The sequence below is a fragment of the Aulonocara stuartgranti genome (assembly GCF_965226115.1).
Source record: "Aulonocara stuartgranti genome assembly, chromosome: 4".
Classification (NCBI taxonomy): Eukaryota; Metazoa; Chordata; class Actinopteri; order Cichliformes; family Cichlidae; genus Aulonocara; species Aulonocara stuartgranti.
In genome coordinates, this window is record NC_138942.1 from 32,856,112 (window position 1) to 32,875,856 (window position 19,745).

Here is a 19,745-nt window from a genome sequence, read left to right on the forward strand (position 1 = left end):
TAGGGTTTGACAGCTTAGACGTCACAAGGTTAAAGATGTGCATTTGCCATCTTCAGTTTTAGGATATATGTCAGAAATCTGTTTTTTAAATCAAACTATCTTTCAATTGAATAGTTTCACATATTTGTCCTGAGTGTCTTTCACGTTAAGTTAAAGTTGTGTAAAGTCTCATGGAGTTGCTTATTTGCTCAAAATCAATAACCTCACACTGACACAGTGACCCACATCTGAAGTTCTGTAGCCTTCATACGGCACAGATAAACCAGAGAAGCATACACCACCAGGCAAAAAGGGTTACATCAATATGAATTATCATTAGGGGATTGCTTAGCAACCGCAGATGGTTGCCTAGCAACAGCATTGCCAGGCAGCAGTATGGGTGTGTTCAAAAGTCACACTGTAGTAAAGCAAAAGAGCAAAGAAGGGAAATGTTGTGTGATGTGTGATTCTGTGTAGAATCAACTCTTAAATGTAATACAGCTTTTTAGTTTTCCATGGATAGACCCCACCTCCACCATCTTGGACTGCAGCTGCTGACAGTGGTCCTTGTTCAGCTTTGGAAATGTGCTCTGAAAAGACTGAATTCCCAACTAAAACTTGGAGGCTGGAGAGTAGAAAAAGGATTTTAGTCCGCAGCTACAGTCGTAGACAGTGGTCATAAAGGTTCATAGAGGGTGCACCACACACAACCCTCTGCTAACACCAAAAGTGGGTTGGTGAGCTTATTGCTATAACACTAGCTAACTGGCCATGGTATATCTGTAACATACTTCTGGTTATTTCAGCACGTGTTTAGACCCCATTATGAGCAAATGACTGATTAGAATGAAGTTCTGAGCTCATATATGTTTAGCTGTGGGTCAGGAGGTAGAGCATACAGCTCCTTTGGTTTGTATATTTAAGTATCTTTAGGCGAGATGCTGAACCCCAAGTTGCCCCTGATGTATCCATTGGTCTGTGAATTCTCCAGGGGAATGTGTGAATGTTAACCCTATAATGCCATTTGTATCATATTTCCTACATTAGTTTCTGAGACCTCTATCTCATGAACATGATCAATACTTGCCATAATTTCAAAATGTTATGGACAAAACTCTTTTTTGTCTAAAATTAACATTGTTGTTAACAAAAAGTTGCCAAAAATGCCCAATGTATCAAATGCCATACAAAAAATATATAATAAATATTAGTGCTGTCAGCGTTAACGGGTTAACGCAGGCTGATCTGCATTAACGCGTTAAAACGGGCTAATTCGCGTTAATGAGTTAACGCAGATCAATCCATGTAAGGGGTTACTCAGCATCCAGCGTTAATGCAGCTTAAACATGTTAACGCCATCATCACGACTAATGCGATGAACAATTAACCCGTCTGGAGCGCAGACTGACTCAAAATCCCTGAAATGACTCTGCTAACGCATTTCAGGAAGTTTGTCCAACGTGTGTCCATTCTGCGCTCCAGATGGGTTGAGCCCTTTAAAAATTGTAATCGTGTTAATCGTGATGACAGCATTAATGCGTTAACACTGACAGCACTAATAAATATATAATAAAGATATACCATAAACAACATGCTATAGCAAATATATACATGATATAGCATTTTGTTATAAGGTTTATTAAACATCTCAGTTCCAAAAAAACAGAATTTTCTGGCTGTTTTTTGATGGGTTGGGTCTTACGGGGTTAAGTCAAAATTGATAGTATGAATGTATGTGAATGAGGCATGTAGTAAGAAACTGAGTAATCAAACAGAAAAGAACGGGGCTGTGTAAGTAACAGTCCATTTATGTATGTATTAAAGCATCGCAGCGGTATGACGCCTTTGCTAGCTTCACGGAGCTTTCAACTGGATGTGATGAATCAACACATCTGACAAAAAAATGATGAGCTTAAATCCTCCCTTACTTTGCTGCAAAAGGTCTAGGCTGCTGGAGGATTCCCATGATGCACTGAGGCTATGACCACACTAGCCCGAAAACGCCGTCTCAGTGTGGACGGGAGGCCAAAACGGAGAGAAAACGATGCATTTTCAAACGAAAAGTGTGCCTGAGTGTTTCACTCACTATGTGTTTATACACCTCGTGTTATTATTAATCTCTGGTTCTCTTCCACAGCATTTCTTTGTCCTGTCTTCATCCACTCTTCCCTAGCCGATCACGGCAGACAGCCGCCCCTCCCTGAGGGTGGTTCTCCATGAGCCTTCTTCCTGTTAAAAGCCACCAAAGTTCTTCTAGAAACAAGTCATGCTCCTTTTTATAATGCCAGAATAAATGGAAATCTGATTCATCTTCTACCTGACAGAACCTATATAATGCACATAATCCTATAACAGATGTATTTCCTTATCCTTTTATTAGTCCTCCGTGCTTATCACTGATGCAATGCACAACAACAGAATTCTTACATATATTTCTATTCAGGATTCTCAGGCATTCAGGAGTGCCACGTCTCCTCCCTGTTTTCTGTTTCTGCCACCCAAGCTACATAAGTGTCCTTTCAGATACTCTGGGGACCTGCTGCTATTGATGTTATAGCACTATAGCAGTATACTGAGTTCGGTCAGAGACATTTACACAAGGAAATGACATTCACTGCAGATGATTAAACTGTTAGAGCAATGAGATTCTGTTAAGGAACACATATGGATCATAACATGACTGGACATAAGGAGTCAGCTGGAAAAGGAAGTGATTAGTTCTAATGGTTTACTGACACACTCTCTCTCTGTCTCCATCTCTGTAGGAGTGTTGACAGGAAGTGTGCTCATGTGTGTTTGCTGACATCGTGAGCAATCATGTTCCGGAACAGCCTGAAGATGCTACTGGGCGGCAAAGGTCGCAAGAACAATACCAGTGGTCAGTAAATTCATATTATATGTGTTTTTCACCCGTCGTTTTGTGCTCCGACCAGAAGCTGTGCCTCTAGTCTGTGTGTTTCAATGAAGCCATGTCATGGATGTGTAAATAGATAGATATGTTAATGCTATATTACACAAAATATTTTCGTCTAATATTGTTGTAAAACACGCAGATCATGGGTGGCTGTTTGTTTGGGCACATACAGATGAGTTCTTCTTATGTACACCACTGTTTCATGCAGCAGTGTCTCTCTCTTGCTCTTTGTCACTTTTCCAATAGGTAACACGGACTCAGAGGCATCAGAAGTCAGGATGATCGAAGGATTCACTCGTTCACTCCCCTCCTCTCCTCTCCTTAACCTTCGCCTGGGCAAGAGACCTGGTAGGACTGTCTATTTATCTCAGTGCGTGCTCAATGAAAGGTTTCTCCCACTGAAAACGTTACGTCCAGATGAACAGAATCAACCTTTTGGGGCTGTCTGTGTAGCTCAGTATGTTGGTCGATCACTCATGTTTAGTATTTGATTGTGTGACGTAGGGCTGGGCCATATTATACCGTTCACGGTAATACCGGTATAATGTTAGGCAACGATAGGAAAATGAAATATCGCGATAGAATGGGAGTAAAACGCGCATGCGCAGTGCCTTTGTTTTCATACGCACATGGCCGATTGTTGAGTGAAACAGATGAACCAGAATTGGTTTGTAAAAATGGTGCAACTTCCGTGATGTGGAACTGGTTTGGTGTTTGTCCGTCAGATACACAACAAAGCACATTTTTTTTGCAGAACATGCAAGCGGCCGTTGTTATTGTCGTATTTGTCGGACTAAGATGCTCTTAAATCTGGGAGTAATCTGGGTCCTAAACTCCGTATGTTTCAGGTCAAACAACACTGCAGCATCACTTAGAGTTAAAAACTGTCTAAATTCTTTCATCTTTAATAAAACGATCAGCATTGCTGCTTTACCAGGTGTAACTATAAAGTTTAACTTCCAGGCATCCATGAAAACAAAAGTTATTACATTTAACGGAGTTAGAAGTTAGCAGGAAGCTAGCGGAAGTTAGCTCGCTAGTTTCGCTAGTTACCTAAGCATGATATTGCATGTTCTGACTGAGAGATTTCTGAAAAAAATCAAACGTACAGCTCTGCTATCACTTCCAACATAAATGAAGACAGGAAACTAAACAGCAGTGACGTTTGTAGGGTTACTGAAGTTGGGCTAGCTGCTATATAATGATGTGCTACGTGATCGCTAGCGACACAGCTATGTTAGCATAACATAAACAGTGAAGCTGGAGGACGAACACTAACACTTTTCCACTTATAAAAGTTAACGTGAAGGTTCTTCATGGTTAGAGACAAATGCAATCGCATGGCAGGATGCTGTAAACGGACCAAACTTCAGTCAGGAGAACAACTGAGATAATCCATCCACAATACGAGGTTAGTCATTAATATACTGCAACAACATGGGAATAGAGCCGCTGCCAGAGAATTCAACATTAATGAATCAATGGTACAGAAGTGGAGGAAGCAAGAAGAATGAGTTTAATAAAGTTTGATTTATCTGACTGCTTTGTTTCGCTTAATGTGCCTTATAATCCCGTGCACCTTATGGTCCGAAAAATACGTACTGCACACTGCAGTTTAATGTTGCAAAGCACCTCTTTTTAACTTCAGTGGATATTATACATGGTTATGCTCAGGATATGTCAGCCCATTTCTACTGGAAATGCCTTTTGGTTAAACTTTCAGCAAGGAATTTGCATTTGCACTGTTACATTTTTATAAAGCTTTAATGTACATAAAAACCAGCTTCTTGTTTAAGTGAAAATAAATGGAAGGTTGTCTTTTTGCGCTAGTAATGTTGTGGAGTTGTATTTTGTCTCGCATCAATTATATCGTCGGTTATATCGTTATCGCAAATTTTCAAATATATATCGTGATAAATATTTTTGGCCATATCGCCCTGCTCTAGTGTGACGTTTATGTGGTCTTATAAAAACAACAAGTAGTGCTGGAAATATGTGTGCAAATATTAGTCACAGTATCTGTGTATATATTTCTGCATCTTATAAATAGAACGTGATTGTAATTATTTGTTGACATTTTTATTTGCATTTAAAACGGTTGATAAAAAATATTTTTGTTGATATGGCATAGGACTCAGAAATAACTACCAGTAGTGATGGCTACTGTGATATTTTAAAACCAAAACTTTAAATTGTCTTTAAATATAATATATAAACTGTACTGCACTCCTTCCTTGATTTTCTTTGTTCCTGTGGCTTCTTCTCCCCGTAAATGCACTGATCCAATTCCTTTCCTGTTCTGATCCAATGTACATACCTTGATTTTATTTTACCTTACTAATGTGATACTCATGTTAACCATCTGAGGTCTAAATAATGCTGGGAGTTAACCCTAACCTGTACATTTTGACCTGGGAGCACAGTTTTTGAAAAGAACAGAAACATCATGTTCTGAAAGCACAGGATTAGGGCAAACTCATCAATGATAACGACTTAGACCAAAAAGGGTTAATACCTGCAGTGTTTCATTCATTAGTAACCAAGTGTCCACTGTCAGAGCCACAGCCCTGGTTCTTTTTAATGGACAAGACCTACTTTTTTATGTTGTAACCCAATGAAAATATGAACACACTGGTAGGATATACAAATATTTATAAATCTGCCCTTAAATCTTACATCAGAGCTGTACTTCCTGAACATGTTTATGATGTTATCAGTATCAGCGTCACTGAGTGATAGTCGAAGGACTTGGAAAGAAAAGCAGCTGGACTTCTTTAAAAAGTTGTGCCAAATGATCTCAATGGGTCACATGATTGGTGAGGGAAGGTCTCACAACGGTTTCACTCGAAACCTCTGCTGATAATGACCCATACCCTTTTTCACACCTTGGCTTACATCATAGGCGTCAAACTCCAGGCCTCGAGGGCCGGTGTCCTGCAGGTCTTAGATGTGCCCTTGATCCAACACAGCTGATTTAAATGGCTAAACATGTCTTGAAGTTCTCCAGAGGCCTGGTAATGAACTAATCATTTGATTCAGGTGTGTTGACCCAGCTTGAGATCTAGTCGCTTTTCTTTTTTTCAAGCTCCATCCATGACCTGGATGACTGAACCTGCACAGACACACTGAGTGATAGGTATGTTTACATTCACAGGTGCACTAGAAGCAAGAATAACTACCAGACAATTCTGCATGCCTTTAGTTGTTTAAAATAACAAAAATGCCAACAAATAGTCTCAATTCATACCTCATAATGCCGCTCACTACATGATATTGTAGATTTTAGATACTAACTCACCACGCTAAATGCCATCTTATCCCCCAGCTTGTGTTAGCTTGTTTAACTGCTACAGTGCTGCTGGTGCCACCACTTAGTACAGGACGAAGCTGTAAGTCTTGGGGGGTTGTTGTATTTGTGAACCACACACAGGGAAAATACTTCAAAAAATCTTAACTCACATTATACTAGATTACTTCATCGTTTCGTAGCTAGTAGTTAATGTTTGCTAACTTCAGTTAGCTTACCCTTTGCTTTTCCCGTTGCTGTAAAGTGAGCCTATATAAAAAATAACCAACCAAAACACTATGTCAGCTCTTTCTCACTAGTATTTTAGTAGTTCATTTTTACTTACCATCAACTTCTAGAAATCCATACCTGGAGTAATGTTTATAAGGCAAAACTAAAATAGTTTCTAGAGGGTGAAGCTCAACTCCTTCGAAGAAAAAGTCCTTCAAGAATAAATGAAAGGTACAAGACTAAAATACATTTGTGTGAGAGATGTAATAAACATGTTGGATATACATGTATACATATGAAATGCATCCTTGCAAATTCAAGAAACCTGCCCGTTGTTGTGAAGCGTCGACTCACGTTTATCATGTGAGTACACTTATACAGTGGAAACCCACAAATGTTTGCCAAAGGAGGAGAAGGAGGACAACCAGTTAGTGTAACATATTGTCAGGATTTCAGGAAAGTCCGTATGGCTGTTAATGCAAAGTTAAATCATAACCCTCCAGCTGCACACAGACAATGGCAGTAAGCTGGGGAATCCTTCTGGAACAGTCTGAGCTGATAAGCTCTGTCATTAAGCGAACGTTTCAATGAAGATGAAACATTGTCAACTGACAACATATTCATATCTGTCTGTGTCGTTTCATCAGTTGATCTTTGCAAATGCTTTGCTGCTTAAAACGTCATGTTTGGTGTGAAACATGCTGAAACAACAGGATTCAAGCTGCTGGGAGGGTCTGTGTCCTCTTCTGTGTGCATAATGAATCTATATCATAAGAAATCTATACGCGCAATTTATGCAAATCTTCTTGTAACCATGGTAACACAAGCCTGTTCCTCATTAAGGCACTCGAAGGCAGTTAAAACTGCAGACTGTTTGTGTCATCTGCGCACTATGTGTTTTCTTCCTCCCTCAGACACACAAACACACACACACACACAGAGCTGTGACCTGTTACACAGCGTATGGTAGCAGATGGGGGTGGGTTGGCCTTTGACCCTGTATTTGATCGTCCCACTGTGCCTGAGTGAGAGAGAAAACACTGAAATATTACACCCAGCCCCCTGCCAAGCTCTCCAATCCTCTCCTCACCTAAACTCTTCTCCCGCTGCTCCTCTTCCTCCTCCTCGGGGCTGATTTGACACACTTGTCTTAAACATTACCATGTGGAGTTTATCTCTCTGCCCTTTATAAAGTACGGCACTAAAGAAGGGAGACTTCTTTAGTTATTGCACAACGTCTACACACACAAACACAGACAATCTCAGATTTGGCTTATTTCTCTTAACCCTTTTTTTTTCTTCCCATTGTGTTTTTCCCCCTGTGCTTATACTCTTTTTCACCACCCCGGCATATCCCTGTCCTTTGTTTTGTCCTGCTCCTTTCCGTGACTTCTACACATCATTAGTTGCTGACATGGATCCACAGTTTGATCCTGGGAAGAGATACAAATACCTTTGAGGTTGTGTCAGGAACAAGCAACACAGAGAGTTGTTGCCTGTACTGATCTCAGATAGAGGCAGTGTGCAAAGTATGTTGTGGTATGTAGCTTGGGCTATAGCAGTAATTAAGTGTAAGCTAGCTTTTTAATAGCTAATAGTAATTTAATTGGAAATTAAGTTGTTGCTTTGTACAAAAACATTTTTTATTGTGCCAAATATTTAGTTTTTTAGTAATTTCATAATAAATAAATTATATGTCCTCAATCCAGAAAAAGGAGCTAATGCCTGCTTAACATTTCAACTCACAGTTATGCTTTTTTTAAGCCACAGATGAACTTTTTGTCAACAGTAGTCTAAGGAGCTTGGAAAGAAAAGCGTCTGGACTCCTTTAAGTTGCTTGAAGATGTTTCACCTTTCATCTGAGAAGCTTCTTCTAGGGTCAAATGGTGGAGAGTCCTAGATTTAAGCCGATTTAAGCAGATTTTTGTGAACAGTAAAATCTTTTGGCCACCAACATTTAGCATCTTTCATTTTAAGAGCAGTGAATGGATATCTCTTGCTAAAATACAATTTGGGACTTGTATTTTGCTTAGTAAACACTATAATCTGATGAATTATTATAAAACTATAATAATTCACCATAATTAAAGCCTTTGCAGTTAAATTCAGTCATTAAAAAACAAAAAACACAAGCTAACTCTAGCTCAAGATTGACTAGAGCTTATCATATCTGAGCTTAACTGCAAGGTTAGCTTTTAGCCTTTTTTCAGTTTACAATATTTGATAAACTTTCTTTGAATAACATGTTTAAACCTCCCGTTATTAACTATGTACGTGCTGTGTAAATAAGCTGCAAAGACATTATTAACATATAATCAGATTTTATGCTGGTATTTTACACTAACTAGCAAAAATTTACTAATAAGTCCAACAGTGTAAAAGATGGATGTAGTTCGGGGGTCAGAAAAGTTCATTCAAAACTGAAGTTGCTTAAATCTGAATTCTTTTTAATGAACACGGAGGGATCCTTCAACCTGAAAACACTTTGTGTTGGATACAATTCTATCTGTGTCTGGTAGACTCTTTATTAATGAGTTTATAGACTCAGAAAGGAGGATTGTTTAACATATTGTCATTTGCTAATAAGGTTGGGCGATTGGATGAATATATCGACTATTGACGATAGGCCGAGCCTTTCGCCGATCGTTTACACAAGAGCGGTGTATTTATTTATTTGCCCACGAGTAAGTTTGCTAATATTGTTTATTGAAGCTAAGAGAAGCGGTCAACCAAAAAAATAATAGCGCTGTTTTAATGGCACACTCTTCCAGCTGTGAACAAATGCACATTCCTCAGAGTGCGCAAAATGCAGCGACTCCTTTACTCAAACTCAAAAAGAACGAAAGGCAGCGGCCTGTGTTCAGAAAAAACACAAAAACATTTTATTTGAATAAAAAAACAACAACAATGGTGGGGAGGGAAACAACGAGAAACTGCATCTTTTTTCTACTATAACCGTGTTTACAGGCTGTTCCAGTGTTTGTCTTACAGACTCGACCAAACTACAAATACAAATTAAACAAAAAGTAATTAAAAAATCAAAATGTCTCTTCCAGCCAGCACAAAAAAAAAATCTCAGACGTAATGTTAAGTCTTTTGTATGATTTGGCGAATCTCAAACAAAGAAATAAATGAATGAATAATCCAAAAAGTAGCTATATTAATACTGAAACAAACAAGAAAAGAAGGTAAAATATTCCCTCAACAAACAAAACGTATAAATTCTAAACGCGAAAATCAGTCCATGCATGATTACATGGCTCCGCCCATCAAAATGTCTGTGCCTGCGCGAATATATCGCCTGTCATCGGTTGTTGGACTGCCAACATATCGCCCAAGCTTATTTGCTAATGACTATTCAATCAGAGGAGGTTATTGTTTCACAGTCAGCTCCACTTTTCTATTATCACATCTGGCTTTCAAAGAGATGCTCATGGTAAAAATGTTTGACTCGAGCCTTTATAGCAGGACCTCACAGTCCAGTGGGTGACATCACAGAGGCTTTAAACTGTGGCTTTACAAAAGGTTCTTACTCTGTATGTTTTTAGAAAACTAAATAAAAAAATAAATAGTGTAATAACGTTCTAAGATGAGTGGATAATGCTTTAGATACATTATCTCTAGTAGTTTCATTTTTCTGTACATCTATATGTTACCTATAAGGTATTAATGTAGCCTGTTAAATGTTTTAGGTTGCACTAAAACTATTTTTAGGTGAACAACAAAAGGTCAAAGGTAAAAGTTGGAGACATTATAGAATCATAAACCAGCTTTTTGTGTTTTTTCTTCGTTCTTCCACAAATTTCAGCCTAAATCTTTCCTTCAAGTCTTAAATTTAAACCCGTTTTTTCTGCACTCTTTCATAAAATCACATTTTAAATAATATTTGTTTCAATTTAACTAGTTTTTTTTTAGTTCATATACATTTTCCACATTTCTTGGTCTAAAGTGGATTACAGTCTTCCATGTTCACTGTGATTTGTGGTCGCACTCTCCTCTGTTCTTGGAAAGAGTTTCACTTTAATTGCAGCATTTCTTTGCTCTGCTGCTTTTCAGAAATTGTTCTGTCTCTGCGCGTTTTTTCTTCTTTTAGAAGAGACAAGGCTGAACTGTTTTTCTAAACTTTCCTCGTGCTTCTCGACATGTAACAGATTACGCTCTCGGTTCAGCTCCTCCTGCAGGCTTTCTGTTTCTCGCCTGTGTGGGGTTTTTTTTCTTTTTGGGGGTTGGAGGAGGGGAGGTTTTAATTTGCGGTGCAGTCGGACGAGGGAGGTCGTCTTTCAGAACAGATATGGAGGCTCTGCTGGTGGAGAAAGAGGCTTTGCACACTTAGAAGTGTTCTTTTTTGTGTGTTCTGACCTAAGAGCGTACCGTATGTGAGAGGATTGTTGTGGGCTTTTTTGCTTGTTTTTGCACTGGATGCTTTAGTTGTTACTCTGTTTTCTGGGACTCTACCTGTGAATGAGAAAGGCTTTCATTTTTCTGGCTACAAAGGACAATAACCAGTGGAAATGCATTTCCCAGGTTTGTGTGAGTTGCAGTCAACTTTAGAGCACTTCTCATGTATGCAGATTGCTGTTTCACCTCTGAAGAGTAACAAAGAAGTTCATCTGTTACCACTGGATTTGCATGTTTTATTGTCCCGCAGTCACTCAGCCTGAAAAGTCGGAGCACCTCTGGTATGTTTTTTTTCTTTTTCCGGAGAGTCTCTTCCTCTTCTTATCACTTCACTTCTACCTCCTTCATCTTTTTCTCCCCCTCTCCTTTGTGTACTCTGGAGAAGGAGGAGCTCGATACCAAAGTGAAGAAGACGGGATCATGATGTCATCACATTTTCACCAACAAAACTTAATGGAGAGGGAGAAGAGCACAACTTCAGCTGACTTAGTTTACTCTGCCGCCTACATGGAAGTACTGTGAACCAATCAGAGTCCTGCTGACAGCTAGCCATGGACTGCACGGCGGCTATTTTGAAAGCATGCGCCCGCTCCAGAGCCAAGTGGTGTTGCCACGGGCGCTCCAGTGTCCGTCACCCGTGGGGGCCGGCGAATGGCTGCGGTTGTGGTCGAGGTGTGTTTGCGGGGGGCTTCGTCAACCACACCTCGTCCCTCCTGCGGCGCTTGCTGTTGCACGTTTGCTGTTGTCACTCTCACGAGGAGAGTTCGCAGTTGTGTCGCGATTGGGGGGATTGTCCGATCCAAGGAGTGGAGAGAGATCGAAGAGGAAGGAGACAGGAGGAAGGTGAGAGTGATGGATCTCTCTATGGCCAGAAATTCTTGTTTTATCAGTCAAATACCATATTTTTTTAATTTACTCTAATCTGTTATCTCTAATTGTGTTTGATTTTTTTCAGATTTTGTACAAATAGTATGCGAAAATATCTTTTTTCCCTTTAAATTTAGCTAAAAAAAGTGGATTCTACATTTCCCCCCAAAAATGAGTCGAGCTGCTCAAGCTGGCAAAAACCTGGTGATGCCATTTAATGTCTGATTAGTATGTTGTTCCAAGCGTGTAAGCAAATGAATCTAAAAAAGTTTGTTTTTTATGAACAGAAAGGTTAGAAAAAAACTCGCCTGTAAACATGTTTACCTGTGCTATGATTTTACAGTCAGCCCCAAGTGGCTGTTTGAAGAACTGCAGTTTTGTTATTTTTTCAGCTATGCAGGTGTCCACAAGGCTCACATGTCTTTCTTGCCAGAGCAGGAAAGTTTGTCCTTTTAGTTAAGGAACGTGATTATCTGCATTTTTGACAAAGTATTACATCGCTATATATCGATATGTGGTGACTCCTCCTCTTCAGCAGCTTGTGTCCTAGCCTCAGGTTGTTCACTGTTGGTTTTGTGTACTCCAGCGTATACACTCAGCTGCTGCTTTCATTTCTCTTTTGTATTTTCACTTTGTAAGAGGTTTTTTTTCTGAAATAAGGGAGAGAAACTTGTGTCTTATGTCTTCGCAAAGAACTAAAGCAAGATCATATTGGTTTCCAAACAGATGTTACAATGTAGAAATGAGTTAAGTTATATACTAATGGCCTTTAGAAAACCCAAGGTACTTACTGTGACACTGAATGATGTTGTTAAAATGAAGTCAGGACCTCTCACAAGGCTGTTTGGTTAAGTAATGTTAGCTGATGTAGTCACAGCTAACTCCTTAGACTGAGTTTGCCCTCAGGACTTTGTGTCAGGCTCTCTGTGAGGTGGTTAATAGTCTTGTTCACAGCCTCGTTACCTCCCACATTGACTATTGTAATTCTCTCTTACATCGTCTCCCCTAAAAATCCCTCCATAAGCTTCATCTGGTTCAAAACTCATGCATTATTACCAGAACCCCCTCCTACCAGCACATCACCCCCGATCTTCAGGAGCTTCACTGGCTCCTTGTGAAATTCAAGAGAGTGTGCAAAGTTCTTCTGCTCACCTTCAAGGCCCTTCATAACCTTGCTCTTCCTTACCTTTCTGACCTGTTAAGCACTACTTCTTCTGCTCGCGCACTTCAATCTTCTTCTATCCAGCTCGCTGTGGCTTCTGTCCGCCTCACCACCATGGGAAGCAGAGCTTTCAGCTGCTCTGCTCTCAGGCTGTGGAACTTTCTACCCCCAAATATAGGAAACACTGGTTCTCTCCCCCAGTTTAAATCCCAACTCAAAACCCATCTGTTCAAATCTGCATATTCACTGTGAACTAATTTTTTGTTTATCTTGTGCCTTTTTTATTGTTCTTTGTTGTCATTGTTCTATTGTGTGTTTTATTCTATTGGTAAGTGTCCTTAGGTGTCTTCAAAGGCCCTTTTAAATAAAATTTCTTATCATTATTATTATTATTATTCTTCAGAGAGTTCACAGGGTCTATTTTAGCCACCATACTTTCCCAAAAATATAACCAGCTTGTTCTGTTGCTTTCACTTACAGTATCTAAACCATAACTGAAAACAGAAAATAACATCAAAGAAAGGACGTCTTTCTTCATTTAAAAATGCATTATGTGACCAAAATGATCTGACCAATCAGATCTCAAGTATGTGGACTGCATTTGCACCTTTACCTGTATCCAGTCACTTGTGCTTAGATCAGCTAAAACGCACGCTAATCCCAGTTTACAAAGCTCTGAGTTTCTAATTTATCTAAACGTCCTTGCCCCAGGATTATGCTCTTGATGCTGTTCATCATTTTATTCACTGAATGTTACAGGAAGTCAGAGGTGCAGTTAACAAGCAGAATCATAGTGACACTTTCAGACTGCTCCAGAACTTCAGAAATGATTGCATCATTTTACTGACAGAAACATGTTAGAGTTTCTATATCAGGATTCTGTTATAGCAGAAAGTCCTTCTGGTTCAGGAAGAAAGGAAGTAAAGAGAGTACATGAGGGCAAAAGAAAGAAATCTGGGAGGGAAGAGATAAAAGAAATAAGAAAGAAAAGAAAAAACGGAGGAAGGAAAAACAAAAGAAAGATGGGACCAGAGAAAACACAAAGGGTGCAAAGAAAGTCGGAAGAGATAAAGGAACAAAAGAAGGAAGACTAATGAGGGAAAGTAAGGAAAGAAACTGGAGGAGAGATGAAAAACAAATGGTTAGAAGAAGAGAGAAACTATGACAGAAAGAAAAGCTGAACGTAAGAATGGAAAGGAGGAAAGAAAAAAGAAGAAATACACAAAGAAAGAAGAGAAGAAGGGACGGCAAAGGGAGAGGAAGGCTCCTAAGGAAGGGAGGAAAGACAGGAGAAGCAATCAGAAGCTGAACTAGTTAAGAAAGCAGAAATGGAAATGTCTGCGCGCTCTGTATCTGATCTTTCCATTTTATTTTTCTTCTGCTAAAAACGACTCACAACCCTGTCATTGACTGACCACACATACGCATGTATGTGCACACGTACACACACACACGTGCTTTGTGTTGGATGGCTTTTTTTTGGTGTGTGTGTGTGTGTGTGTGTGTCTGATTCTTCACCAGCAGTCAGCAGTTTAAAGCTGTAATTACAGAGAGAGAGAAACAGAGTCGGAGCTTTCGTGCTGCGGCTTACATTCTTGTCTTGGTGTGTGTGTGTGTGTGTGTGTGTGTGTGTGTGTGTGTGTGTGTGTGTGTGTGTGTGTGTGTGTGTGTGTGTGTGTGTGTGCAGTGCTCTTGGCATATTTAGGTCATGATAGTGAATACATTAATAGCAACATCAATCACTGTTTTGCATGTGCTTTGAGTGAGTTGCAGCGTGTGTGAGATTCTCTGAATTGTTCTATTTTCATAATTTCTTCTGATTGGATGGACTTATAACAGTGTCTGCTCTTGAAGCCAGCACATCAAATTGGGACTTTTTAGCAGGTTGCCAGTGGATGTCTGTAGAAAACTGTGATTGAGGCAGCTTTATGCTGAGCATATGCTGACCCCAGCCCAGCAGCCAGACACTGAACTTCAACAGATAACAATCTGATGAGCAGTCAGGCTACAGCCTGCATTTCTATCTGTTCATGTTTTAAAGTCTCTTTGTGCTGGTTTTCATCTTTGCTTTGTGTTCTTACCTACGTACTTAGAGAAAGATTTGTGTTGGTGTGTGGGGCTGTAGCCTGTGGGTTTATATTGTTAAATGGTAATCATGAGACAGTGTGTTTCAGGTCATTTTATGGAGAAACATGAAATTAATGTAACGTGTGCTGGATTAGAAAAGTGTTCTGTGTAATACAGAACACTTTTTTTTGAGTAATGACTCCAACCCAGATGGCAAGAAAGAGGGGACATACCTCCAACATGCAAAAAAATGTAATCACCCAGCATGCAATTCATTTGCACAAATGTAATGTGTTTGATAAGCTGCTTGGCGATGGCGGTGACTCTCAAAGTGACGCCATTGAGAATCAATAAGGAATGGACTCGATAAGTGATGGAAGTGGAATCACTACAGTCCCACACACCAACACAAATCCCCATATGGACACAAATACGGACGGTGGACACACATGGAATATGTATGAGCGTATGAGAGACCTGAAAACAATCATCACAGTGATTCTACTATGAACAGGTAGAAACAGAGGCTGACTGCTCATCACTGCTTTGTCTTGTGTTGAAGCTCATCCTCTCCCTGCTCATCACGCTAGGTTTTTCGCTAGCCCTGCGTTAGCATGTTGTCCGTGCTTGCAAAAAGCTCAAATCTTGCCACCAGTATAATCCAGTTGTTTCTGTCCTGCATGCAGATTCAACGTTATCATCACGCTCTCGTCCCTTTGTGCCATAAAAATAAAATGAATGTCCATATCTCATTCCTGACAAGCTGTAGACTTCATCGTTCTCCTTCTGCTGCACACAAGCTGAAATCTTTGTAACACAAGTACTGGCATAATTGCAACTGGAATTACATTTTTCACTAATGGTTTATGTTACTGCATTACTGAAAAAATGTAATGTGATTATAATACATGAAGGTATACGGTCTCCATTGCTTAACATGTCACAGTCAACAGTCAGATGACATCATCAGCATAGTATTTTTTTTTAATTCCCTTTTCTTCACTCATTAGGTGAAGATGAGGAGTTAGGACCACCCCCCTCAGTAGATGAGGCAGCTGATGCCCTGATGACGAGGCTTGGTTTTCTACTTGGAGAAAAGGTCATCAGTGGAGAGCCAGGCTCCCCTTACCATGCTCAGGATGGGCAGGTAAGTAACACACACGCTTTTGTTCCACCTAAATCATCGAATGCTCTTAGGTTCAGAGATTTAACTGTGAATCTGCCATACGATGTTTTATCGAGGTCGTGGAAAGTCTCGTTCCACTGACAAATCTATTTCATCCATCCACTGTGTTTCTATTTGAATATTTAAAGATGTTTTGCCAAAAAATGCTAACTTATACAGACACATGATAACTATAAGAATGAGAACTGTACGATATAACATTAATACCTATAATGCACAATAATAGAAGAATATTTCTATTTTTCTTTTGCCTTTCCCACAGAGGATGTCTCCTTCTTCCAGTCTGGCTAGTAGCAACACCTCGCCCAGTTCCACACTGCACCCTCCCACTGGTGCTGAAGGCAGTAGTAACAACAAGCACGCTTCCCCGAACCACGCCTCCGTCACCTCCCCCACCTCAACACTGGAGAGCAGAGACAGTGGGATCATAGGTAAGGGGCAGTTGTCTTCAAATGGGCCATTAAACAACCAGCTCTTGTTGCTAATGCCCCCTGTTTCCCCTTCTCTCTAATTTTCAGCCACGCTGACTAGCTATTCTGCTGACTCAGCTGCAGAGAGGGATGACGGCGCTAAGTATGCAGGAGAATGTTACCATGGCAGCAGTCTCAACCTGTGGCAGCAGGGGGGTCGACCAGTGGTGGCGTCCACTTCGTCTACCAGTGTGGTAGCGTCAGGAAGCAGAAATGAGGGTTTTCTGTATAGGGTGGACGACAGCATGGCTGCCTCCACTTACAGCCTAAACAAACTCCATCCAGATCGAGGCACTGGCCTCACCCAGTCATCAGGTTCCACCTATTCCATCCCCCTCTACTTCATGCCTCGCCCTAATTCGGTTGCTGGTAAGATGGCAGATGAATGCGATGTGGCCTTTTTTGCCTTTCAGCACAGTGTGAGGTTCTGTTGCATTTTACCAGATATTTATAGTCAGTGTGGTCTAGAAAAGTCACAACTAACTGGCTGACACCAACCAACCATAAAAGTCCAGCTTAACAAGCTCCACATATAAAAGAATCTATAATTTTGCAGATTGCTTACAGATAATTTCATTTTAGACCAAATCGTAAAAGAAAACCTGGTAAAAAGAGAGCCAGCGGCAGGACAGGGAACTCAGTTTAAACTCAGCACAGCTCACTAAGCCCATAATCTGGCTTCATAGTGCATCCCTCTGCTCTGCAAAAGTGAATTCAGAGTGTGTCCCAGTGCATACGCAACACACTTGTATTCAAATTTGTATACAAATATACAAACAATTGCAGTGAATTGTGGGGGCGACAGTTAGGAAAAGATTCCTATATTATTAATAAGTGACACGGAGGACTTTATGGGCACGTTCATTCATTTTGCATCAAACTGAATAAAACATGAAATTTGTTTTTTAATGTTGCTGTTATTGTAAAAACCTGCCAGGACACTTTGCAGTGTGATTGGATCACATGCACGCAGTAGTGAGGAATTAAAACACAGCTTGTTCTCTAGTTTATAATCTGTCTTTAAAAAAAACCCTCACCTTTATGTAAAAACATAAATATAATAATAAATATATATATATAAATATATAATAATCATACAGGTTAGGGCTACAGTTAGACACAGAGAGTTAAAGACAGTGTTTCAGAAGCACACATAGAAAATCACAGTCCTGGATCCAGGCCATACTTCACCAGAGACATAACTGAGGCACGGGCAGATGTTAATACAGAATCCTTAACACCTTAAAAAGAGCACCTATTAAGACTGTCTGGTTTCTTTCAAGTTTCTGGTTTATTTCATGTGTACACAGGCAGGTGTGTTAACAAGCTCGTCATTGGTAGTTTATAAACTGCTGATAAAAGGCAACAAGCTGAAAAATGGAGATGGTGCCTGGGTAACGTGTTCAGAGCCCATTCTCCTTTTCCTCTTCTCCTTCTCCTGTTTCAATAAAAGCTAAAAGTCATGAGCACTTTGGGGAAGGAAGGAAGTGACACACAGGATACAAGGCACAGCCTGCACTCGTATTCTCTGCAGTGCAACAGGATTGTTACTGGAGTCATTAAGACAAAAGTTCTGGTAGGTTTCTCACAGCTTTGTGTTTGCAGCCAGGGAAAGTTAAAGTTTTTAACTTGTATTAGTCCTTTGTTAGGTTTTATATCAACTTTTTAGGAACTGTCAAGATGCTGAAATCCTAGTAATCCTGCCTGTTTGCTTTGCTAACAACAGATACGGAAATCTGTTCTAAAACTATAAACACGTTTGTCTTCATACAAGCTAGAAGACACATGAGTACTTTTGCTTGGTTGGTGTTATGTTAAGATTAACTTGTTAAATTGTTCATACAGCAATTTATAACATATTTGTTACTGAGAGTTTTTAAATATTTCTCACTGTTGTGGAGCGTATTTGTGGAGGTATGTTAATGGTAAATGAACAATAAGAACAGTTTTAAAAGAGATTTAAAGTCTAGGAGCTATATGAGTCCATAGAATGTAAAACAAGAGTCTCGCTGATGAAGGTGACTCTACATATATATAGCTCTAGGCTACATAAAAAGACTTCACAAAGCAGATGGTGACATCATGTTGGCTACATCCATCTTTTATACTGACTAATTTCTCCTAGCTGTGTCCTCCTTTAACAGAAACAAGAATTATAAGAATATTCTCGTCTAACCTTTGGCAAGAACGTGAATGCATCGGTTTACCAAAGTGCCAGACCTGTTTGTACCAAGTAGTAAGGACACATTCACCATAGCTAACTTAAACTTTGGAGTTTCTTCAGTGGAAAAAAATATATCTACAAACGGCTCTAATTTAGTTTTCTATAACCAACTTAGCATCTGTATAAAGCACATTATGTCAGTTATTTTGCAGCAGTCTTATTACAGCATTTTTTTTTTTTATTTCTCTTTAGCCACTAGTTCAGCCCACCTTGAAGACCTGGCTTATCTTGATGAGCAGCAGAGACACATCCCTTCAAGGACATCCCTCAGAATGCCTAGACAGAATTCTGGGATTCGTAGTCAACAGGACCACAGAGGTAAATGCACACATGGTGCCAAACATCCTGAGATGCAGTTATAATAAATGGCAGCATTACACGCGCTCCTCTCTTCCCTCTCTTCCAGCAGTTCGTTTCACTCCCTCTCTGAACCTGAAGCCGCTTCACTTTGAGGTTCCTGGTCTCTCATCTGATTGGCTCTTCACCGGCAGGGAGTGGCTCTTCCAAGAAATGGACACCTGCCTCCGCAGTGATGATCCAGCAACCAGCCGGGGCGCGGTTATCATCGGCAACATGGGATTTGGCAAAACGGCCATCATTGCTCGCTTGGTGGCACTTAGTTGTCATGGAAACCGTATGTGGCCAAATGCTTCTAGCAGCCAGACCATAAACAAACGTAAGAGGAAAAGATCCCTCCTGTTTCACAGCTCTGTAAACTGTGTCGTACAAGAGACATTATGTGGATATTAGCAGAACCCTAGAAAAAACGTATGCAAGAGTTAAACTGTCTTCTGGTTGCGTTTGCATATCAGAAAGTTCATTTCTTGTGTAGCCTCTCACCACTGACACTGGAAAAGAGGTTCAGCAAGATAAAGAGCCAAAGCACACAGCCAAGACGAGGCTCTGAGTGTCTTTGACCAGTTTAGACAAAAATGTTTATGTACTTAAATTCACTCAGAGT

At 40.1% G+C, this 19,745-nt stretch overlaps 1 protein-coding gene across 6 annotated transcripts in view; it reads left to right on the forward strand.

Annotated features, from left to right (window-relative positions):
* tanc2a (tetratricopeptide repeat, ankyrin repeat and coiled-coil containing 2a) overlaps nucleotides 1–19,745 on the forward strand; it is a 59,130-nt gene that overhangs the window by 18,988 nt on the left and 20,397 nt on the right. The window contains exons 1-8 of one of the 6 annotated variants that reach the window (XM_082530016.1): nucleotides 874–2,242; nucleotides 2,745–2,857; nucleotides 3,140–3,241; nucleotides 15,915–16,051; nucleotides 16,353–16,521; nucleotides 16,609–16,929; nucleotides 18,977–19,102; nucleotides 19,191–19,460. In XM_082530016.1, coding sequence (XP_082386142.1) covers nucleotides 2,797–2,857; nucleotides 3,140–3,241; nucleotides 15,915–16,051; nucleotides 16,353–16,521; nucleotides 16,609–16,929; nucleotides 18,977–19,102; nucleotides 19,191–19,460 — 1,186 coding nt within the window. In that variant the 5' untranslated portion in view covers nucleotides 874–2,242; nucleotides 2,745–2,796. Of the gene's footprint in view, nucleotides 1–873; nucleotides 2,243–2,744; nucleotides 2,858–3,139; nucleotides 3,242–5,902; nucleotides 6,030–10,656; nucleotides 11,652–15,914; nucleotides 16,052–16,352; nucleotides 16,522–16,608; nucleotides 16,930–18,976; nucleotides 19,103–19,190; nucleotides 19,461–19,745 lie in introns of those variants that run through there. The other 5 variants (XM_082530015.1, XM_082530017.1, XM_082530018.1 and 2 more) reach the window with 5 other exon arrangements.